At 43.9% G+C, this 25,616-nt stretch overlaps 3 protein-coding genes across 3 annotated transcripts; all 3 read left to right on the top strand.

Moving 5' to 3' along the window:
- The first annotated feature begins 1,137 nt into the window (after positions 1-1,137).
- On the top strand, positions 1,138-2,231 carry LOC109764696 (cytochrome b561 and DOMON domain-containing protein At4g12980-like). The gene has a single exon (XM_020323491.2). The coding sequence runs from the start codon at positions 1,403-1,405 to the stop codon at positions 1,970-1,972; it is 570 nt and encodes a 189-aa protein (XP_020179080.1). The 5' UTR covers positions 1,138-1,402; the 3' UTR covers positions 1,973-2,231.
- Positions 2,232-3,318: 1,087 nt separating this feature from the next.
- On the top strand, positions 3,319-3,996 carry LOC109764685 (uncharacterized). Its single transcript, XM_020323479.1, has one exon. The coding sequence runs from the start codon at positions 3,319-3,321 to the stop codon at positions 3,994-3,996; it is 678 nt and encodes a 225-aa protein (XP_020179068.1).
- Positions 3,997-6,463: 2,467 nt separating this feature from the next.
- LOC141021949 (uncharacterized) lies at positions 6,464-6,892 on the top strand. The gene has a single exon (XM_073497809.1). The coding sequence runs from the start codon at positions 6,464-6,466 to the stop codon at positions 6,890-6,892; it is 429 nt and encodes a 142-aa protein (XP_073353910.1).
- Positions 6,893-25,616: the final 18,724 nt, after the last annotated feature.

Genomic DNA, 25,616 nt, shown 5'->3' with positions numbered 1-25,616 from the left:
CCATGGTTTTATCCGCCTGTTGTGTTTCCACCGTCTTCGGTGGTGCGGCGTCTGAGCCATCAAGGAGACCAGTGACCTGCGCACCACGCAGACCCGGCATCACTTGAGCCTTCCAAAGGAGGTAATTCTCCCTTGTCAATTTCTCGGTCGGAGGTGAGCCGAGGTTGAGGACAACGGCAGCCGAATTGAAGGCCATGGCGTGAGGTTTCTATATGTTTTTTCTATAGGTAGATGATAGGGAAGAGGTTGGCTCTGTATACCATGTTAAAATGGTTGAAGCCGTTCCTACTCTCCAACAGTGAGAGCCGCGTGGTATTTATTCATAAGAGGTGGTGACCGTTTACAGGATGCGTACGTTCATAGAAAGCGTACAACTTAACTAGAACTATAAATTCTCATCTAACATCCCATGCATTAAGAGAGAGAGAGGAGTTGAGGTTACACTTACGTTAAACATCCATATCTATTAATGCTCTGCAACCGTTGCATGGTCTACTAGGTGTTTCACATCTGGGATGCGGTAGTTAAGTGAAGTTGATGGTTATTCTGTGTTCCTAAGTATGCACTGGTCAACAATGCAGTCTATTTTCGACCCTAAAAAAAGGTCTATTTTCTGTACGAGAGTACAGTACGCACTGGCGCCTGCAGCAGCTTGATTGAACCGCCATTGGCGACCGATGAAGTGTAGGTGTGACGCTCAGCTTGCTTCCGTCGATAACGACGCCCGTAACGACGGGCACGCTGCAGCATGTCTTGTGTGTGGATCAACGAAGCCTTCCCGTCACGGCGTGTTGCAGCGATGACAAATGGGTTGCTACGGCGTGCACGGACGGACGTAACGAGGCATTCATCTGCCGATCGTCCCCCAGATTTTGGACACGCAACTGCGTCTGCGTGCGTGTGCAGCACACCGGCCACGGCTGGTGTTTCCCGGAGAACGTGTGAATTTCTTCAGTTTCCCAGAGAAAGTCTTGTGTTCGCCACAGCACCGACGTACGCACGGTAGAAATCTCGTGGCTGTCCCGCGCAAAGTCAAAATGGGATGCTTCGCAAAGGGGATATTTGGTCGGTTTTCATGTATAGAGTCGCCAAATTTTACCCTCTGGTCTGATGAAATGAAAAGTACGACCGGCACGGCGGAGGAAGTTATGCTTGCGATGCTACCGAGGGGTCTGAAACCGCAAGAGATAACCCGTCGTCAACTCTGGAGCTTTTCATCCACCCGTGCACTGCACTGCACGTACCTCCGGCATCCCAACTTTCACGTCGCCGGCCGTATTACAAATAGCCTCTCCCCACCTTCACGCTTGCTGCCACCACACGGCCCGCACTTGCACCTCCGGCCAGCTCGGAGGAGAGCCGAGACGAAGCAACGACGCGGCACGAGCAAGGCTGAGGCTCCATGGCGCGGCTCCTCCTCGTACTCGCAGCCACCGCCGTGCTGCTGCTTGCCGCCGGCGCGACGGCCCAGCAGCAGGGCTGCGAGAACGCGACGTTCCCTGCGGGCCGGTCGTTCGCGCGGTGCAACACCCTGCCCGTGCTCGGGGCCAGCCTGTACTGGACGTACCACGCGGCGAACGGCACCGCCGAGCTCGCGTTCCGCGCGCAGTCCGACGCCACCGGCTGGGTCGCCTGGGGCATCAACCCCGGCGGCGCCGGCATGGCCGGGAGCAACGTCTTCGTCGCCTCGCCGGGCGGCGGCGGCGCCGTGTCCGTGCTCACCACCATCCTGCGGACCACGTCCCCCGCCCTGGACAACACCACCCTCTCGTTCGCCGTGCCGGTGCCGCCCACCGCGGAGTACGCGGCCGGCGCGTACACGATCTACGTGACCGTGGCGCTGCCGGGGAACTCCACGCAGCAGAACACGGTGTGGCAGGCCGGCCCGCTCAGCGGCGGGGCCATAATGGCGCACCGGATGTCCGGCCCGAACCTGCAGAGCGTCAAGAGGCAGGACTTCCTGTCCGGCTAGAGCGCCCGCCGAGGCCTCCACACCACGCTGCGGCGACGCGTATGTTTGTATACGCAGATATTGTCAGTGTCATGATCATGTATAAATAAATCGCACGGCGTATTTCTCGTGTTCCTGCTATTAGATGTCTGTTAAATTTAGGGATATGCGAACCAACCTGTGGTTGGATGGTTAGAAGAATTGTGGTATCCCCAGCCTACCAGGGTTTAAATCCTAGTGCTTACATTTATGTTCAAAAAACTGATGTTAAATTTTTTTAGGGATATGTGTGATTAATATTTTTAACCATTTTCTCACAGCTGGCATTTATCTTTTTCTTTAGATCAGATTTGATTGATTAAACAAATTTAGAGTATAGCATATCAAAAAACTGAAATAAACAAGAGTTACGAAAATTCAGAGAAACCGAGAGTTAAAAATAGGGCACCAATATTGTAGTGGCGCTCTCTCATGGGGTCACCCGACCGAATGTCACGATCTGACAGTGTTCCCTCCAAAAACCACCCCCGACGAACGACTAATAATTGCCATGCTAAAACAAATACATTTGCCATGTAATTGTATAAAGATTTGCCATGTTGTAGATGCGCAGAAAGATTGTCAGGAATTTGCTATGCTGCAGTAGACTAATTGTCATGCGTTTTTGAGGATTTGACATGACAATTACTCATAACTAAGGAGAATTGTTAGTTTAAAAAATTCAAACTTATTCAGGATTCACCATCCTCACAGAAAAAAAATTGACATGCTGCATCAAAGGGAACTAGTGAAACTTGCCATGCTCTAAAAACAGAATTTGTCATCCGAGCAACGCGTTTGCTCAAAAACCTCCGAGCTGACGTCAGATCATTAACATTTAGGTCAAAATAAACCTCCATGAAGTACTCATCCTTAGTTATGTCGTTCCCACATCAGAGTTCCATCATGCCTCAAGTGTAGAATCGGTACAAAACCAAACATGCACAAAAATTTCGTAAAAGTTTGAAAATTTGCATGAGCCAACGACATTAAGATATAGGAAGTTAAGAGTGTTTGAACGCGATATGATCAGCCTCAGATGCACAATGAAAAGGCTGGTTTGCCACTATTGCAGATTGGGTCATCATATCAAAGTGATTCACAAGATTACTCACCAGGAAAAGTTTTTTCCCCTCGTGTTAGGGTCTCCTCTCTCGTCTGCGGCGACGCGACGTTGAGCCTTTCCTCCGCCGCCGTCCCCCAGTCCCCACGCTCGGGCTGATCCAGGGGTGCCCTCGCGGCACTTCCCGGCCTTGGCGGGCGGATCCTGGGTCTAAAGCGGCTGGAGTTTCCTCCTCCCTGCTTTGCAAAAGCTAGGGTTTCCTCCCATGGCGGCCACAGAATCTGAATCGGTGGCGTGCGATGAGGAGCTGCAACAGATGATGCGGCAACTTGGGATTGAGGACTCTGATTTGATTGATATCGTCTATGAGGATGCATGCCCGGAGCCGGTGAAGGAGTCCATCCGATGGCTTGCAATCGGGAGAGTACACACATCTAAAGAGTTTGGGGATTTCTGGTTCTACAAGAACATGCGCAGTACATGGGACCTTGCTCAAGATGTCAAATTCAGATCTTTGGGTGATAAACTATACACGATGCAGTTTTCATGCCTTGGCGATTGGGACAAGGTGATGGAGGGCGGCCCTTGGTCCTTTCGGGGCAATCCTGTACTCATGGCGCCATACGACGGATTCACAAAGCCTTCGTCTATTGATCTATGCAAGTTCAAGATTTGGATGCAAATTCAGGACCTTCCAGACGGATTTGAACCCCTTGTTCAGTCCCTTGCACGAACAGTTGGTGAGTTTTGCTCGCTGGATAACAGAGGAAGAGATGTTGCAGGAAACTTCTACCGAGTAAGGATTATATTGGATGTCAGGAACAAATTGAAAAATCATGTCTCGGTGGTCAGGAAAAGAAAGAGGCAAATTTTCAAGGTTAAATATGAACGGCTTCCAGATTGGTGCGCCGTTTGTGGCATGATTGGTCATTTGCATACATAACATGGTGATGGAGTGCATCCGGCGTCGGCCATGTTTTTCAAATATTTGCGTGCAACTTGGGGTAACGCTGCTCGGGGGAGACGCACTGAAGAAGATCCCCCGAAAGCTACAGCCTCGGCAACTGCAGATGGAAAGGATATGGAACTGGATGAAAGCAATAATGTAGGAGCTGCTGTTGACTTGGATCAGAGCAGAAAAAGGGGAGGTGCAGGACATGAGAAGGGGGCTGGTTCCCCTCCAACTAGCAATACTAAAGGTCAGCTACTCTTGATTGATTCTGGTCAAAGTGTGCCACCCAGCCCTTCTGGAAAACAAGAACCAAAGAGATCAAGACTTGATCAGAATCCAAACAAAACAAAAAATATGTCCACAATGGCGGGTTCCCAAGTGGAACGCCGCCAGGACAAATGACTCTCCTAAGTTGGAACTGCCGGGGGGCGGGGAACTCCCGGACAGTTCGTGATTTGGCGACTATGGTTCAGTCGCATTCCCCCACGCTGGTTTTTTTGTGTGAGACAAGGCAATCAGCAGTAAGAATGAAGAGACATCGAGCTAGATTTGGTTTGCAAGGTTACGAAGGAGTGGACAGTATTGGGAATAGCGGAGGGCTTGCCCTCTTCTGGCATGAATCATTGTTGGTTAATGTGCAGTTTTCAAATGAGCGCTGCATTGATGCGCACGTGCAATCTGGACCAGATGAACCTCCTTGGAGACTTACGTGTGTTTATGGTGAACCAAGAGTTGAGGACCGACACTTGATGTGGGAATTGATGCAAAATTTATGCCCCAAGTCCGATTTGCCGTGGCTGGTGATACGTCTCCAACGTATATATAATTTTTGATTGCTCCATGATATATTATCTTCTGTTTTGGACATGATTGGGCTTTATTATTCACTTTTATATTATTTTTGGGACTAACCTATTAACCGGAGGCCCAACCCAGAATTGCTGTTTTTTTGCCTATTTCAGAGTATCGCAGAAAAAGAATATCAAACGGAGTCCAAACGGAATGAAACCTTCGGGAACGTGATTTTCAGAACGAACATGATCCAGGAGACTTGGACCCTACGTCAAGGAAGCTTCCAGGAAGCCACGAGGTAGGGGGGCGCGCCTACCCCCCAGGCGCACCCTCCACCCTCGTGGGCCCCATGTTGCTCCACCGACGTACTCCTTCCTCCTATATATACCTACGTACCCCCAAACAATCAGAAACGGAGCCAAAAACCTAATTCCACCGCCGCAACCTTCTGTACCCACGAGATCCCATCTTGGGGCCTGTTCCGGAGCTCCGCCGGAAGGGGCATCGATCACGGAGGGCTTCTACATCAACACCATAGCCTCTCCGATGAAGTGTGAGTAGTTTACCTCAGACCTTCGGGTCCATAGTTATTAGCTAGATGGCTTCTTCTCTCTTTTTGGATCTCAATACAATGTTGTCCCCTCTCTTGTGGAGATCTATGCGATGTAATCTTCTTTTGCGGTGTGTTTGTTGAGACCGATGAATTGTGGGTTTATGACCAAGTTTATCTATGAACAATATTTGAATCTTCTGAATTCTTTTATGTATGATTGATTATCTTTGCAAGTCTCTTCGAATTATCAGTTTGGTTTGGCCTACTAGATTGATCTTTCTTGCAATGGGAGAAGTGCTTAGCTTTGGGTTCAATCTTGCGGTGTCCCTTCCCAGTGACAGTAGGGGCAGCAAGGCACGTATTGTATTGTTGCCATCGAGGATAACAAGATGGGGTTTATCATATTGCATGAATTTATCCCTCTACATCATGTCATCTTGCTTAAGGCGTTACTCTGCTCTTATGAACTTAATACTCTAGATGCATGCTGGATAGCGGTCGATGTGTGGAGTAATAGTAGTAGATGCAGGCAGGAGTCGGTCTACTTGTCTCAGACGTGATGCCTATATACATTATCATACCTAGATATTCTCATAACTATGCTCAATTCTGTCAATTGCTCAACAGTAATTTCTTCACCCACCGTAAAATACTTATGCTCTTGAGAGAAGCCACTAGTGAAACCTATGGCCCTCGGGTCTATATTCCATCATATTAATCTTCCAACACTTAGTTATTTCCGTTGCTTTTTATTTTGCTTTTATTTTACTTTGCATCTTTATCATAAAAATACCAAAAATATTATCTTATCATATCTATCAGATCTCACTCTCGTAAGTGACCGTGTAGGGATTGACAACCCCTTATCGCGTTGGTTGCGATGATTTATTTGTTTGTGTAGGTGCGAGGGACTCGTGCATAGCCTCCTACTGGATTGATACCTTGGTTCTCAAAAACTGAGGGAAATACTTACGCTACTTTGCTGCATCACCCTTTCCTCTTCAAGGGAAAACCAACGCAATGCTCAAGAGGTAGCAGCTGGTTGTCGGAGACTTTAACGAGTGTATGTGGGACTTTGAACACTTCTCTAACACGCCGAGGCAGCAGTCCCAAATGCAGGCGTTCCGAGACATGCTTGAAACTTGTGCATTGTCAGACATCGGGTTCAGTGGTGTGCCGTACACATATGACAATATGCGAAGTGGTAATGCAAATGTGAAGGTGAGGCTGGACACAGCCGTAGCCACCCCGGCATGGCGTAACATGTTTGATGATACTATGGTTAGGCACCTAATATCCCCATGTTCAGACCATGTCCCTGTGCATGTATCGGCGGGTCTTATGATGGATCAACCGACGAAGCCAAGGATGAGGCAGTACGAAGTGATGTGGGAGAGGAAACCAGCCATTCAAGAGATCATCGCAGATGCTTGGAAAGAAGCAGGTCAGAAAGGCACATTGGGGGATGTACATGCTGCTCTTAGAGGAACTATGATGAAACTGTGTTCCTGGAGTAAAGATAAATTTGGTAATGTGGCCTGAGACATTGAAAAATCCCGAACCCAACTTGAGGAGCTTATGCTCATGAACGCTGACAGGTGTGAAATTCGCAAAGCCACTGACCGTATGAATGAACTTCTGTACAGAGAGGAGTTAATGTGGATGCAACGGTCAAGAATCACATGGCTAAAGGACGGTGATCGTAATGCAAATTTTTTTCACGCAAAATCAGTTTGGAGGGCTAGGAAAAACAGGATAAAGAAAATTGAGGACCTGAATGGTACTGTCCATACTGTAAAACAAACTATGGAGCATGCAGCCACATCATATTTTCAGGACATTTTCTCGGCAAAAAGCAACCTGGATGCCTCGCCGATTATTGATTTAATCACCCCAGTTATTGATGCAGAAACTAACGCGAGACTGTGTACTGTTTTCTCAGAGAAGGAGATCTCCGACGCTTTGTTTCAGATTGGCCCCTTGAAGGCCCTGGGACCCGACGGGTTTCCAGCTCGTTTCTTTCAACGCAACTGGGATATTTTGAGAGACGGTGTTATTACAGCTGTGAAAATATTCTTCCGCACTGGTATTATGCCCCCAGAGGTAAATGATACAGTGATTGTCTTGATCCCAAAGATCCCAAACCCTGTCAAGATAACTGATTTCAGGCCCATTAGTTTGTGTAATGTAATTTACAAAGTTGTCTCAAAATGCTTGGTCAACTGTTTACGTCCTGTCCTGGATGACATCATTTCTCCCACACAGAGTGCCTTCATTCCAGGGCGGATGATTACAGATATTCTTTGGTTGCTTTTGAATGCATTCATCACATCAAACAGGAGAAGGACCCCACAAAGAGCTTTTGTGCATATAAACTGGATCTCTCTAAAGCTTATGATAGGGTTGATTGGAATTACCTTAAGCAAATGATGCAAAAGCTTGGCTTTGCTCACTAATGGGTGGATTGGATAATGTCTTGTGTTACCTCGGTGAGATATTCCGTAAAATTTAATGGAGCCATCTTGGATTCGTTTGCACCGTCGTGTGGGCTACGAGAAGGTGATCCTTTATCCCCATACTTATTTTTGTTCGTTGCTGGCGGTCTCTCTACCCTTATTAACAAGGGTATTGTTTCTGGAGATATATCACCTTTGAAATTGACTAGACGTGCTCCGGGTGTTTCACATCTTCTTTTTGTTGATGACACGTTGTTGTTCTTCAAAGCTCGTAGCCAAGAGGCTCTTTATGTGAAGAATGTTCTGAATGTGTATGAAAAGGCTAAAAGACAATTGTTGAACCCTACTAAGAGCTCAATATTATTTGGTAGCTCTTGCCCTGCCACTACAATTACTGATATTAAAGGTGTTTTGGGTGTCACCACTTCAGGTTTTGAGGAGAAATACTTGGGGTTGCCTACACGGGATGGAAGGATGTCGAAGGGTAAATTTCAGAATTTACAGGTGAAGTTGACCAAGCGTCTCTTCTCGTATGATGGGCACCCTACCCAAGTCGGGAAGGAAGTTCTCATTAAAGCTACTGCACAGTCTATCCCTACCTACATTATGAGTGTTTATAAGCTCCCTCTCGAAGTTTGTGACGATCTGAACCGCTTGGTGAGAAATTACTATTGGGGGGCCGAAAAAGGTAAACGGAAAACTCATTGGGTAGCTTGGCACAATATGATAAGGTCCAAGAAACAAGGTGGACTTGGTTTTCGGGATTTCAGAAGCTTCAATCAGGCTTTGTTGGCTAGGCACGCCTCGCGCATTTTGATGTTCCCTGATAGTTTCTGTGCAAGGGTGTTGAAAGCAAAATAGTTTCCAAATGGTCGCTTTGAAGACACATTTTTTTAGGTAATCCCTTGCCCTCTTGGCAGGCTATTTGCTACGGCTTGGAGTTGCTGAAAAAGGGTCTTGTTTGGAGGATTGCCAATGGCGAAAAGGTTCGGATATGGCGGGATAGATGGATTGTCCGTGGAGCTACTGGTGGTTTGATTTCTCCCAAAGGAATATGCCGCTTCAGGTGGGTCTCTGAGCTGCTTGATTACTATGGTACATGGGACTTAGGCCGAATCCAACAGTACTTTATGCTGGTTGACGTAATTGAGATTTGCAAGATCACGCCATCCCCTATGCTAGGGGAAGATTTCATTGCTTGGGCACCGGAAAAAACGGTATCTTCACCGTTCGTAGTGCTTACAGACTCGCTGTAGAGGATCTGGCTGGGCCGCTGATTGCCTCTTCTAGCTCTAGCCCCGACGAGCGTGATGGGTGGAAGGCGATCTGGTCCTGTCGCGCCCCTCCAAAGGTTTTAACATTTGCATGCAGACTTGCATCGGACTCACTGGCCACATGGTGCAATAAACATAAAAGGTCACTTGAGGTTTTCAAAACGTGTCTAGTTTGTGGTATGGAGGACGAGGACAGCTTTCATGTATTCTGTGCATGCACTAATGCAAGGAATTTGTGGCGCGCTATGGAGGTCGAGTGGGTACTGCCCACGCTCTCCAGTATCCAGCCGTGTCACGAATGGTTCCTGAACTTGGTGTGCGATGCTGACGAACCATCACGAGTCCGGCTACTGATTTTGTTGTGGAGGATTTGGCATGTTAGAAATGAGGTTGTGCATGCGAAACCTGCGCCACCAGTTGAGGTTTCAGTTCGGTTCCTGTGTAGCTATGTGAACTCACTACATGCGCTGGAGCTTGCCCCCATCGCTGATATCAAAGGAAAAATGGTATCCCACTCTCACTTTCCTCATATGGCAGCATGCAAAAATATTGGAGTAACCCCATCATGTCCTTGGTTTCCACCGGAACCTGGGAGAGTCAAATTAAATACTGATGGTTCGGTGGCCAAGGGTACTGCTGGGGTAGGTATGATTCTTCGTGATCATGCAGGGTCTATTATCTTCAGCTCCTGCCGGTATCTTTTCACTTGTGAGGATGCTTTAGAAGCAACAATTTTGGCACTAAAGGAAGGTCTATCCCTTGCTCTGCAATGGAGCAACTCACCAATAGATATTGAATCAGATTCTTTGGAAGCCGTTACAATGGTAAAGAGTGATCAGAGCAACATGTCTAAATATTCGTTTTTGATTAGAGAGATCAAAATTAGTATGGGGGAACGTGATACTTGTATTACTCATATTCGTCGCAGTGCTAATAATGCTAGCCATTTCATGGCCAACTTTGGTAGGCTGCAAGGCCGGACTGCTGTCTGGCTGAGCTCTGGTCTAGAGGAAGTCCTGAATATTGTTGGACGAGATTGTAATCCTTAAACTTCTTGAGTAATACAAGTGTTATTTCGCAAAAAAGGGTCATCATATCAAAAACCCACATCACACACGGACAGTTGAACCATCAACGCATGTGGATGTGTAATTGGGGAAGGGTCTCACCCACGATCGAAGAAACATGTGTGATGGGGCGGTCCATCGCACACAATTTTTTTATAATGAAACATGTGCAAACCATCAGAAACAATCCAAAATTTCTTTGCATTTAGACAAATATATGGCATACATTTTTGGCAAAGAAAATGTGTATAATTGTCAGCCAATCGCTGACAGTCCTGGAAGGAGAAACATTTGCGATTTTGGCCATATCGCACACGATTTGAGAAACTGTAAATGTGTGTGATTGTTTGAACCATCGCACACGATTTATTTGGATAAATATGTGCGATGGATCATGCCATTGCACACAATGGCCTTCTAGTTTATGAGTGACATTGCTTTTAGCATCGGACACGGTTGATTTGAAGCTCATGTGTGGGATGAGGTGTTATCACACATGGTTCAAAATGATTAAAGTGTGTTGTTCTAGGTTCTCGTCGCACACAATTTGTTGTGTGGTACCAAGTGCGACGATAGGTGCATCGCACACGGTTCGATTCACCGCAGTATGTGTGTGCGCTTTCTATCCATCGGGCACACTCAATGTACATAACCGTGTGCGATGTAATTTTGCACGTCCAGGTAAAAAACCTAATTCAAATTATAAAATCCATAAAGATTGGTCCCTTATGGCGGCCGAGGACACTAGAATTTTGTGTAAAGATATGGTCGTACCATATGGCCAAGAACAACTTAATCCCTAAGATATAATCAGCTTTTTATTTCTTTTGGTGCATATACATCAACAATGTATTTCTTTAGCAACTTGAAAACATGAATATCATAGGAACAAGTATTCGTTTACTTTAGGGTATAAAGTTCTGAAAAAATGATTTCAGTATCTTATCGCATCATTTCCGATCGAGGCGTGCGGATCATGTGTCTACATGCATATATTTAGTCCATGGATTAACAAAAATGTGCAAGAGCTCTATTTGCTTCCCATTTTTGCACAACAAGGTTATGAAAACCCACGCTCGCAACGGGTAACCCTTGTGTTTAGTTGTGATTATTGAAGGAAATATGCCCTAGAGGCAATAATAAAGTTGTTATTTATATTTCTTTATATCATGATAAATTTTTATTATTCATGCTAGAATTATATTAACCGGAAACTTGATACATGTGTGAATACATAGACAAACAAAGTGTCCCTAGTATGCCTCTACTTGACTAGCTCGTTAATCAAAGATGGTTAAGTTTCCTAACCATAGACATGTGTTGTCATTTGATGAACGGGATCACATCATTAGAGAATGATGTGGTGGACAAGACCCATCCATTAGCTTAGCATAATGATCGTTAAGTTTTATTGCTATTGCTTTCTTCATGACTAATACATATTCCATTGACTATGAGATTATGCAACTCCCGAATACCGGAGGAACACCTTGTGTGCTATCAAACGTCACAACGTAACTGGGTGATTATAAAGATGCTCTACAGGTGTCTCCGAAGGTGTTTGTTGGGTTGGCATAGATCGAGATTAGGATTTTTCACTCCGAGTATCGGAGAGGTATCTCTGGGCCCTCTCGGTAATGCACATCACGATAAGCCTTGCAAGCAATGTGACTAATGCGTTAGTTGCGGGATGATGCATTACGAAACGAGTAAAGAGACTTGCCGGTGACGAGATTGAACTAGGTATGAGGATACCGACGATCGAATCTCGGGCAAGTAACATACCGATGACAAAGGGAATGATGTATGTTGTCATTGCGGTTTGACCGATAAAGATCTTCGTAGAATATGTAGGAACCAATATGAGCATCCAGGTTCCGTTGTTGGTTATTGATCGGAGATGTGTCTCGGTCATGTCTACATAGTTCTCGAACCCGTAGGGTCGGCACGCTTAACGTTCTATGACAATTTGTATTATGAGTTATGTGTTTTGGTGACCGAAGATTGTTCGGAGTCCCGGATGAGATCACGGACATGACGAGGAGTCTCGAAATAAATATTGAAATATTGGACGATGGCATCCGGACACCAGAATGGTTTCGGGACATTTCGGATATTTATCAGAGTACCGAGGGGTTACCGGAACCCCCCGGGGAAGTATTGGGCCTACATGGGCCATAGGGGAGAGAGAAGGGAGCCCGCAAGGGGTGGCGCCCCCAAGGGAGTCCGAATTGGACAAGAGGGAGGGGGTGCGGCCCCCTTTCCTTCTTCCTCTCCCTCTCCCTCTACTTCCCTTTCCCCCCTCCGAAAGGAAGGAAAGGGGGAGGGCGACTAGGATTGGGAGTCCTAGTCGGTTTCCCCCCACCTGGGCGCGCCCCTAGGGTTGGCCTCTTCCCCTCCTCCTTTATATACGGGGGCAGGGAGGCACCCCAAAGCACAACAGTTGTTTCTTAGCCGTGTGCGGTGCCCCCCTCCACAGTTTACTCCTCCGGTCATATTGTCGTAGTGCTTAGCGAAGCACTGCGCGGATCACATCACCATCACAGTCACCACGCCATCGTGATGACGAAACTCTCCCTCGACACTTTGCTAGATCAAGAGTTTGAGGGACGTCATCGAGCTGAACGTGTGCTGAACCCGGAGGTGTCGTACGTTAGGTACTTGATCGGTTGGATCGCGAAGACGTTCGACTACATCAACCGCGTTAACCTAATGCTTTTGCTTTCGGTCTACGAGGGTACATGGACACACTCTCCCCCTCTCGTTGCTATGCATCTCCTAGATAGATCATGCGTGATCGTAGGAAAATTTTGAAATTGCATGCTACGTTCACCAACAGTGGTATCAGAGCCAGTTTTATGCATAGATGATGTGCACGAGTAGAACACAAAGATTTGTGGGCGATCATAGTCATACTACTTACCACCGACGTCTTATTTCGACTCGGCGGTATTGTTGGATGAAGCGGCCCGGACCAACCTTACATTACCACGTTCATGAGACCGGTTCCACCGACAGACGTGCAACTTGTTTTGCATAAAGGTGGCTGGCGGGTGTCTATTTCTCCAACTTTAGTTGAATCGAATTTGACTACGGCCGGTCCTTGTTGAAGGTTAAAACAGCACACTTGACGAAAATCGTTGTGGTTTTGATGCGTAGGTAAGAACGGTTCTTACTAGAAGCCTGTACAGCCACGTAAAACTTGCAACAACAAAGTAGAGAATGTCTAACTTGTTTTTGTAGGGCATGTCGTGATGTGATATGGTCAAGACATGATGAGATATATGTTATTGTATGAGATGATCATGTTTTGTAAAAGTTATCGGCAACTGGCAGGAGCCTTATGGTTGTCACTCTATTGTATGAAATGCAATCGCCATGTAATTGCTTTACTTTATCACTATGCGGTAGCGATAGTTGTAGAAGCAATGGTTGGCGAGACGACAACGGCGCTATGATGGAGATCAAGGTGTCAAGCCGGTGACGATGGAGATCATGACGGTGCTTTGGAGATGGAGATCAAAGGCATAAGATGATGATGGCCATATCATGTCACATATTTTGATTGCATGTGATGTTTATCTTTTATGCATCTTATTTTTTCTTAGTACGGCGGTAGCATTATAAGATGATCCCTCACTAAATTTCAAGGTATAAGTGTTCTCCCTGAGTATGCACCGTTGCGACAGTTCGTTGTGCCGAGACACCACGTGATGATCGGGTGTGATAAGCTCTACGTTCACATACAACGGGTGCAAGACAATTTTGAACGTGCAGAATACTCGGGTTAAACTTGACGAGCCTAGAATGTACAGACATGGCCTCGGAACACTGAGACCGAAAGGTCGAACGTGAATCATATAGTAGATATGATCGGCATAGAGATGTTCACCATTGAAAACTACTCCATCTCACGTGATGATCAGACATGGTTTAGTTGATATGGATCACGTGATCATTTAGATGACTCGAGGGATGTCTATCTAAGTGGGAGTTCTTTAATAATATGATTAATTGAACTTAAATTTATCATGAACTTAGTCCTGATAGTTTTTGCATATCTATGTTGTTGTAGATCAATGGCCCGTGCTACCGTTCCCTTGATTTTTAATGCGTTCCTAGAAAAAGCTAAGTTGAAATATGATGGTGGCAACTACACGGACTGGGTCCGTAACTTGAGGATTATCCTCATTGCCGCACAGAAGAATTACGTCCTTTAAGCACTGCTAGGTGCAAGGAGGGCTGCAGGGGCAACTCCGGACGTTATGAATGTCTGGCAAGCTATATGTGATGACTACTCGATAGTTCAGTGTGCCATGCTTTACGGCTTAGAATCAGGAATTCAAAGATGTTTTGAACGTCATGGAGCATATGAGATGTTCCAGGAGTTGAAGTTAATATTTCAAGCAAATGCCCGAGTTGAGAGATATGAAGTCTCCAACAAGTTCTACAGCTGCAAGATGGAGGAGAATAGTTCTGTCAATGAACACATACTCAGAATGTCTGGGTACCATAACCACTTGACTCAGCTGGGAGTTAATCTTCCTGATGACAGTGTCATTGACAGAGTTCTTCAATCACTGCCGCCAAGCTATAAAGGCTTCGTGATGAACTATAATATGCAAGGGATGAACAAGACGATTCCCGAGCTCTTCGCAATGCTAAAGGCTGCAGAGGTAGAAATCAAGAAGGAGCATCAAGTGTTTATGGTTAACAAGACCACTAGTTTCAAGAAAAAGGGCAAAGGGAAGAAGGGGAACTTCAAGAAGAATAGCAAGCAAGTTGCTGCTCCTGGGAAGAAGTCCAAGTCTGGACCTAAGCCTTAAACTGAGTGCTTCTAAAGCAAAGGGACTGGTCACTAGAAGCGGAACTGCCCCAAGTATTTGGCGGATAAGAAGGATGGCAAAGTGAAAGGTATATTTGATATACATGTTATTGATGTGTACCTTACTAATGCTCGTAGTAGCGCCTGGGTATTTGATACTTGTTCTGTTGCTCATATTTGCAACTCGAAACAAGGGCTATGTATTAAACAAATATTGGCTAAGAACGAGGTGATGATGCGCGTGGGAAATTGTTCCAAAGTCAATGTGATCGCCGTCGGCACGCTACCTCTACATCTACCTTCGGGATTAGTTTTAGACCTGAATAATTGTTATTTGGCGCCAGCGTTGAGCATGAACATTATACTGAATCTTGTTTGATGCGTGACGGTTATTCATTTAAATTAGAGAATAATGGTTGTTCTATTTATATGAATAATATCTTTTATGGTCATGCATCCTTGATGAGTGGTCTATTTTTGTTGAATCTCGATCATAGTGATACACATATTCATAATATTGATGCCAAAAGACGCAAAGTTAATAATGATAGTGCAACTTATTTGTGGCACTGCCGTTTAGGTCATATTGGTGTAAAGCGCACAGAAACTCCATGAATGGGCTTTTGGAATCACTTGATTATCAATCACTTGATTATCAATCACTTGATTATCAATCACTTGATGCTTGCGAACCATGCCTCATGGGCAAGATGACTAAGACTCCGTTCTCCGGAACAATGGAGCGAGCCACTGGCTTATTGGAAATAATACATACTGATGTATGCGGTCCGATGAGTGTTGAGGCTCGCGGCGGGTATCGTTATTTTCTGACCTTCACACATGATTTCAGCAGATATGGGTATATCTACTTGATGAAACATAAGTCTGAAACATTCAAAAATTTCAAAGAATTTCAGAGTGAAGTGGGAAATCATCGTAATAAGAAAATAAAATTTCTACGATCTGATCGCGGAGGCTAATATTTGAGTTACGTGTTTGGTCTTCATTTAAAACAATGTGGAATAGTTTCGCAACTCACGCCACCTCGAACACCACAGCGTAATGGTGTGTCCGAACGTCGTAATTGTACTTTATTAGATATGGTGCCATCTATGATGTCTCTTACCGATTTACCATTATCGTTTTGTGGTTATGCTTTAGAGACGGCTGCATTCACATTAAATAGGGCACCATCTAAATCCGTTGAGACGACACCATATGAACTGTGGTTTAGCAAGAAACCTAAGCTGTCATTTCTTAAAGTTTGGGGTTACGATGCTTATGTGAAAAAACTTCAGCCTGATAAGCTCGAACCCAAATCGGAGAAGTGTGTCTTCATAGGATACCCAAAAGAAACTGTTGGGTACACCTTCTATCACAGAGTCGAAGGCAAGATATTTGTTGCTACAAATGGATCATTTCTAGAGAAGGAGTTTCTCTCGAAAGAAGTGAGTGAGAGGAAAGTAGAACTTTATGAGGTAGTTGTACCTTCTCTCGAATTGGAAAGTGGTTCATCACATAAATTAGTTCCAGTGATGCCTATACCAATTAGTAAGGAAGCTAATGATGATGATCATGAAATTTCAGATCAAGTTACTACCGAACCTCGTAGGTCAACCAGAGTACGTTCCGCACCAGAATGGTACGGTAATCCTGTTCTGGAAGTCATGTTACTAGACCATGACGAACCTACGAACTATGAGGAAGCAATGATGAGACCAGATTTCGCGAAATAGCTTGAGGCCATGAAATCTGAGATGGGATCCATGTATGAGAACAAAGTATGGACTTTGGTTGACTTGCCCGATGATCGGCAAGCCATAGAGAATAAATGGATCTTCAAAAAGAAGACTGACATTGATGGTAATGTTATTGTCTACAAAGCTCGACTTGTTGCGAAAGGTTTTCGACAAGTTCAAGGAGTTGACTACAATGAGACCTTCTCACCCATAGCGATGCTTAAGTCCGTCCGAATCATGTTAGCAATTGCCGCATTTTATTATTATGAAATTTGGCAAATGGATGTCAAAACTGCATTCCTTAATGTATTTCTTAAAGAAGAGTTGTATATGATGCAACCAGAAGGTTTTGTTGATCCTAAAGGTGCTAACAAAGTGTGCAAGCTCCAGCAATCCATTTATGGACTGGTGCAAGCCTCTCGGAGTTGGAATATACGCTTTGATAGTGTGATCAAAGCATATGGTTTTATACAGACTTTTGAAGAAGTCTGTATTTACAAGAAAGTGAGTGGGAGCTATGTAGCATTTCTAATATTATATGTGGATGACATATTGTTGATTGGAAATCATATAGAATTTCTGGATAGCATAAAAGGATACTTGAATAAGAATTTTTCAATGAAAGACCTCGGTGAAGTTACTTATATATTGGGCATCAAGATCTACAGAGATAGATCAAGATGCTTAATTGGACTTTCACAAAGCACACACTAGTACATGTCGGTGCTATACAAACGATTTTTAACCCCTTTCCGCGACGGCATTTGCTACCTCTTGAGCACTGCGTTGGTTTTCCCTTGAAGAGGAAAGGGTGATGCAGTAAAGCAGCGTAAGTATTTCCCTCAGTTTTTGAGAACCAAGGTATCAATCCAGTAGGAGGCCACGCACGAGTCCCTCGCACCTACACAAACAAATAAAAACCTCGCAACCAACGCAATAAAGGGGTTGTCAATCCCATCACGGTCACTTACGAAAGTGAGATCTGATAGATATGATAAGATAATATTTTTGGTATTTTTATAATAAAGATGCAAAGTAAAATAAAAGTCAATAAAAATAGCTAAGTGTTGGAAGATTAATATGATGGAAAATAGACCCGGGGGCCATAGGTTTCACTAGTGGCTTCTCCCGAGAGCATAAGTATTACGGTGGGTGAACAAATTACCGTTGAGCAATTGATAGAATTGAGTATAGTTATGAGAATATCTAGGTATGATCATGTATATAGGCATCACGTCCGTGACAAGTAGACCGACTCCTGCCTGCATCTACTACTATTACTCCACACATCGACCGCTATCCAGCATGCATCTAGAGTATTAAGTCCATAAGAACAGAGTAACGCTTCAAGTAAGATGACATGATGTAGAGGGATAAACTCATGCAATATGATATAAACCCCATCTTGTTATCCTCGATGGAAACAATACAATATGTGCCTTGCTGCCCCTGCTGTCACTGGGAAAGGACACCGCAAGATTGAACCCAAAGCTAAGCACTTCTCCCATTGCAAGAAAGATCAATCTAGTAGGCCAAACCAAACTGATAATTCGAAGAGACTTGCAAAGATAACCAATCATACATAAAAGAATTCAGAGAAGATTCAAATATTGTTCATAGATAAACTTGATCATAAACCCACAATTCATCGGTCTCAACAAACACACCACAAAAGAAGATTACATCGAATAGATCTCCACCAGAATCGTGGAGAACTTTGTATTGAGATCCAAAGAGAGAGAAGAAGCCATCTAGCTAATAACTATGGACCCGAAGGTCTGAGGTAAACTACTCACACATCATCGGAGAGGCTATGGTGTTGATGTAGAAGCCCTCCGTAATCAATGCCCCCTCCGGCAGGACGCCGGAAAAGGCCCCAAGATGGGATCTCACGGGTACAGAAGGTTGCGGTGGTGGAATTAGGTTTTCGTGGATGCTTCTGTTGGTTTGGGGGTATGTAGGTATATATAGGAGGAAGAAGTACGTCGGTGGAGCAACATGGGACCCACGAGGGTGGGGGGCGCGCCTAGGGGGTAGGCGCGCCCCCCTACCTCGTGCCCTCCTGGTTGCTTTCTTGACGTAGGGTCCAAGTCCTCTGGATCACGTTTGTTCCGAAAATCACGTTCCCGAAGGTTTCATTCCGTTTGGACTCCGTTTGATATTCTTTTTCTGCGAAACTCTGAAATAGGCAAAAAAACAGCAATTTGGGCTGGGCCTCCGGTTAATTGGTTAGTCCCAAAAATAATATAAAAGTGTATAATAAAGCCCATTAATCATCCAAAAAAGAATATATTATAGCATGAAGCAATCAAAAATTATAGATACGTTGGAGATGTATCAAGCATCCCCAAGCTTAATTCCTGCTCGTCCTCGAGTAGGTAAATATAAAAACAGAATTTTTGATGCGGAAGGCTACTTGGCATAATTTTCAATGTAATTCTCTTAATTGTGGTATGAATATTCGGATCCGAAAGATTCAAGATAAAAGTTTAATATTGACATAAAAATAATAATACTTCAAGCATACTAACTAAGCAATTATGTCTTCTCAAAATAACATGGCCAAAGAAAGTTATCCCTACAAAATCATATAGTCTGGCTATGCTCTATCTTCACCACACAAAGTATTTAAATCATGCACAACCCCGATGACAAGCCAAGAAATTGTTTCATACTTTTGGTGTTCTCAAACTTTTTCAATCTTCACGCAATACATGAGCGTGAGCCATGGATATAGCACTATATGTGGAATAGAATGGTGGTTGTGGAGATGACAAAAGGGGAGAAGATAGTCTCACATCAACTAGGCGTATCAACGGGCTATGGAGATGCCCATTAATAGATATCAATGTGAGTGAGTAGGGATTGCCATGCAACGGATGCACTAGAGCTATAAGTATATGAAAGCTCAACAAAATAAACTAAGTGGGTGTGCATCCAACTCGCTTGCTCACGAAGACCTAGGGCATTTTGAGGAAGCCCATCATTGGAATATACAAGCCAAGTTCTATAATGAAAAATTCCGACTAGTATATGAAAGTGACATCATAGGAGACTCTCTATCATAAAGATCATGGTGCTACTTTGAAGCACAAGTGTGGTAAAAGGATAGTAACATTGTCCCTTCTCTCTTTTTCTCTCATTTTTTTATTTGGGCCTTTTCTCTCTATTTTTATGGCCTCTTATTATTATTATTATTATAATTTTTTTCGTCCGGAGTCTCATCCCGACTTGTGGGGGAATCATAGTCTCCATCATCCTTTCCTCACTTGGGACAAGGCTCTAAAAATGATGATCATCACACTTTTATTTACTTGCAACTCAACAATTACAACTCAATACTTAGAACAAAATATGACTCTATGTGAATGCCTCCGGCGGTGTACCGGGATATGCAATGAATCAAGAGTGACATGTATGAAAGAATTACGAACGGTGGCTTTGCCACAAATACGATGTCAACTACATGATCATGCAAAGCAATATGACAATGATGGAGCGTGTCATAGTAAACGGAACGGTGGTAAGTTGCATGGCAATATATCTCGGAATGGCTATGGAAATGCCGTGATAGGTAGGTATGGTGGCTGTTTTGAGGAAGGTATATGGTGGGTGTATGATACCGGCGAAAAGTGCGCGGTATTAGAGAGGCTAGCAATGGTGGAAGGAAGAGAGTGCGTATAATCCATGGACTCAACATTAGTCATAAAGAACTCATATATTTATTGTAAAAATGTACAAGTTATCAAAACAAAGTATTATGCGCATGCTCCTAGGGGGATAGATTGGTAGGAAAAGACCATCGCTCGTCCCCGACCGCCACTCATAAGGAAGACACTCAATAAATAAATCATGCTCTGACTTCATCACATAACGGTTCACCATACGTGCATGCTACGGGAATCACAAACTTTAACACAAGTATTCTCAAATTCAAAACTACTCAACTAGCATGACTCTAATATCACCATCTTCATATCTCAAAACAGTTATCAAGCATCAAACTTCTCATAGTATTCAACACACTCATAAGAAAAGTTTTCTTTACTAATCTTGAATGCCTATCATAATTAAAGCAAATTACCACACTATTTTGTAGGACTCTCAAAATAATCTAAGTGAAGCATGAGAGAACAATAGTTTCTATAAAACAAATCCACCATCGTGCTCTAAAAGATATAAGTGAAGCACTAGAGCAAAAACTATATAGCTCAAAAGATATAAGTGAAGCACATAGAGTATTCTATCAAATTCCGAATCATGTGTGTCTCTCTGAAAAGGTGTGTACAGCAAAGATGATTGTGGCAAACTAACAAATAAAGAATCAAATAATACAAGACGCTCCAAGCAAAACACATATCATGTGGTGAATAAAAATATAGCTCCAAGTAAAGTTACTGATGGAAGTAGACGAAAGAGGGGATGCCTTCCGGGGCATCCCCAAGCTTTGGCTTTTTGGTGTCCTTAGATTATCTTGGGGTGCCATGGGCATCCCCAAGCTTAGGCTCTTGCCACTCCTTGTTCCATAATCCATCAAATCTTTTACCCAAAACTTGAAAACTTCACAACACAAAACTTAACAGAAAATCTCATGAGCTCCGTTAGCGAAAGAAAACAAAACACCACTTCAAGGTACTGTAATGAACTCATTCTTTATTTATATGGGTGTTAAACCTACTGTATTCCAACTTCTCTATGGTTTATAAACTATTTTATTAGCCATAGATTCATCAAAATAAGCAAACAACACACGAAAAACAGAATCTGTCAAAAACAGAACAGTCTGTAGTAATCTGTAACTAACGAAAACTTCTGGAACTCTAAAACTTCAGCCAAACTAGGAAGACCTAAATAATTTGTTTATTGATCTGCTGCAATTGGAATCAATATTATATCACGTTCTTGTAATTTTTAACAATTGTTTTCGTGAACAAAAAGTTTCTGGAATTTACCGCAAGATCAAATAACTATCATCCAAGAAGATCCTATAGGTTTAACTTGGCACAAACACTAATTAAAACATAAAAACTAATCTAACCAGAGGCTAGATCAAAGATTTATTCCTAAACAGAAACAAAAAGCAAAAACTAAAATAAAATTGGGTTGCCTCCCAACAAGCGCTATCGTTTAACGCCCCTAGCTTGGCATAAAAGCAAGGATAGATCTAGGTATTGCCATCTTTAGTAGGGAATTCTTCAATAAGACACTTATAACCATTAGGAGTTTCTTCCTTTTTATTAATTATCAAACTTCTAGGCACGAAATCTAAAAAAGTCATTTGTAGCAAATGGTTCCTTAATGATAGCAAAAAGATTGGGATGAACACTTATTGATTTGAGATCCGCAGTTTCTTTATTGGAAGATTCACCCTTATTTTTAGGAACATACATAAGCTTGGCAATTTTGGTAGGAGGATTTGAAGTGTTTTTTACGGAAGAAAAAGTGGTTCCCAAGTTGGTAATGATACCCTCAAGTTTATCGATTCTAGTGGAATCTTGATTTATTCTTTCATTAACCATGGGTTCCTTCTCTTTAAAAAAATTCAAAGTGACTCCTACCTTAGATCCATATTGGGTAATTTGGTTGTGGATCTTTTTATCCAAGTTTTCAATTAACTCTACGGTAGCAATTTTATTTTCAATAATTTCAAGTCTTTGCATCACATGCTCCAAAGTTAACATAGTTCCATTAACCAAAAGAGGTGGTGGGCCAAACAAATCTATCATAGCATTATAAGAATCGAAAGTATGGCTAGCCAAGAAATTTCCTTCGGTAATGGTATCAAGAATGTATCTATTCCAAGGAGTGATGCCTACATAAAAATTATGAAGAAGAACGGAAGTAGATTGCTTCCTAGTAGATCTATTTTGCGCATTGCAAATTCTGTACCAAGCATCTTTTAGATTTTCTCCCTCCCTTTGTTTAAAATTAAGAACTTCATTCTCGGGAGATAAAGGAGTAGATAAAGGACTAGCCATAATGACGAAGCGAGCAGTAAAGAGGCGAACGGAAAAGAGAGGGCGAGTAAAACAGCAAGGGTGAAGTGGGGGAGAGGAAAACGAGAGGCAGATGGCAAATAATGTAATGCGGGAGATAAGAGTTTGTGACGGGTACTTGGTATGTGTTGGGGATCGTAGCAGAAATTAAAATTTTTCTACACATCACCAAGATCAATCTATGGAGTTTACTAGCAATGAGAGGGGAGGAGTGCATCTACATACCCTTGTAGATCGCGAGCGGAAGCGTTCTAGAGAACGAGGTTGATGGAGTCGTACTCGTCGTGATCCAAATCACCGATGATCCAAGCGCTGAACGGACGACACCTCCGCGTTCAACACACGTACGGAACGGTGACGTCTCCCACGCCTTGATCCAGCAAGGAGGAGGGAGAGGTTGAGGAAGAAGGCTCCAACAGCAGCACGACGGCGTGGTGGTGGTGGAGTGACAGTTCTCCGGCAGGGCTTCGCCAAGCACACGCGGAGGAGGAGAGGTGTTGGGGAGGGGAGGGGCTGCGCCTTGGGAAAGGTATGGCTGCCCTCCCACCCGTCCATTATATATAGGGAGAAGGGGGAAGGGGGCCGGCCCCTCTAGATGGGATCTAGAGGGGGGGCGGCGGCCAAGGGGAAGGTGGCTTGCCCCCCAAGCAAGGGGGGGGGGCGCCCCCCTTTAGGGTTTCCCCCAAACCCTAGGCGCATGGGCCTTAGGGGGGTTGGAACCCAGCCCACTAAGGGCTGGTTCCCTTCCACCTACAGCCCATAAGGCCCTCCGGGGCAGGTGGACCCTCCCGGTGGACCCCCGGAACCCCTCCGGTGGTCCCGGTACAATACCAGTATACCACCGAATATTTCCGGTGACCGTATGGTGACTTTCCATATATAAATCTTTACCTCCGGACCATTCCGGAACTCCTCGTGACGTCTGGGATCTCATTCGGGACTCCGAACAACATTCAGTAATCACATACAAACCTTCCTTATAACCCTAGCGTCATCGAACCTTAAGTGTGTAGACCCTACGGGTTCGGGAATCATGCAGACATGATCGAGACACCTCTCTAGCCAATAACCAACAGCGGGATCTGGATACCCATGTTGGCTCCCACATGTTCCATGATGATCTCATCGGATGAACCACGATGTTGAGGATTCAAGCAATCCCGTATACAATTCCCTTTGTCAATCGGTACTTTACTTGCCCGAGATTCGATCGTCGGTATCCCAATACCTCGTTCAATCTCGTTACCGGCAAGTCACTTTACTCGTTCCGTAATGCATGATCCCGTGACTAACTACTTAGTCACATTGAGCTCATTATGATGATGCAATACCGAGTTGGCCCAGAGATACCTCTCCGTCATACGGAGTGACAAATCCCAGTCTCGATCCGAGCCAACCCAACAGACACTTTCGGAGATACCTGTAGTGCACCTTTATAGCCACCCAGTTACGTTGTGACGTTTGGTACACCCAAAGCATTCCTACGGTATCCGGGAGTTGCACGATCTCATGGTCTAAGGAAATGATACTTGACATTAGAAAAGCTTCAGCAAATGAACTACACGATCTAGTGCTATGCTTAGGATTGGGTCTTGTCCATCACATCATTCTCCTAATGATGTGATCCCGTTATCAATGACATCCAATGTCCATGGTCAGGAAACCGTAACCATCTATTGATCAACGAGCTAGTCAACTAGAGGTTCACTAGGGACATGTTATGGTCTATGTGTTCACACATGTATTACGATTTCCAGATAACACAATTATAGGATGAACAATAGAAAATTATCATGAACAAGGAAATATAATAATAACCATTTTATTATTGCCTCTAGGGCATATTTCCAATAGTATGTTGACTTTTGCGTAGACTTTCCGGCAACGGCGCCAGAAATCCTTCTTGCTACCTCTTGAGCACTGTGTTGGTTTTCCCTTGAAGAGGAAAGGGTGATGCAGTAAAGCAGCGTAAGTATTTCCCTCAGTTTTTGAGAACCAAGGTATCAATCCAGTAGGAGGCCACGCACGAGTCCCTCGCACCTACACAAACAAATAAAAACCTCGCAACCAACGCAATAAAGGGGCTGTCAATCCCTTCACGGTCACTTACGAAAGTGAGATCTGATAGATATGATAAGATAATATTTTTGGTATTTTTATAATAAAGATGCAAAGTAAAATAAAAGGTAATAAAAATAGCTAAGTGTTGGAAGATTAATATGATGGAAAATAGACCCAGGGGCCATAGGTTTCACTAGTGGCTTCTCTCAAGAGCATAAGTATTACGGTGGGTGAACAAATTACTGTTGAGCAATTGATAGAATTGAGCATAGTTAGGAGAATATCTAGGTATGACCATGTATATAGGCATCACGTCCGTGACAAGTAGACCGACTCCTGCCTACATCTACTACTATTACTCCACACATCGACCGCAATCCAGCATGCATCTAGAGTATTAAGTTCATAAGAACAGAGTAATGCTTTAAGTAAGATGACATGATGTAGAGGGATAAACTCATGCAATATGATATAAACCCCATCTTGTTATCCTCGATGGAAACAATACAATATGTGCCTTGCTGCCCCTGCTGTCACTGGGAAAGGACACCGCAAGATTGAACCCAAAGCTAAGCACTTCTCCCATTGCAAGAAAGATCAATCTAGTAGGCCAAACCAAACTGATAATTCGAAGAGACTTGCAAAGATAACAAATCATACATAAAAGAATTCAGAGAAGATTCAAATATTGTTCATAGATAAACTTGATCATAAACCCACAATTCATCGGTCTCAACAAACACACCGCAAAAGAAGATTACATCGAATAGATCTCCACGAGAATCGTGGAGAACTTTGTATTGAGATCCAAAGAGAGAGAAGAAGCCATCTAGCTAATAACAATGGAC

Source organism: Aegilops tauschii, chromosome 4 (assembly GCF_002575655.3).
Source record: "Aegilops tauschii subsp. strangulata cultivar AL8/78 chromosome 4, Aet v6.0, whole genome shotgun sequence".
Classification (NCBI taxonomy): domain Eukaryota; kingdom Viridiplantae; phylum Streptophyta; class Magnoliopsida; order Poales; family Poaceae; genus Aegilops; species Aegilops tauschii.
The sequence above is the reverse complement of the archived record's forward strand: the minus strand, read 5'-3'. Positions and strand labels throughout refer to the sequence as shown.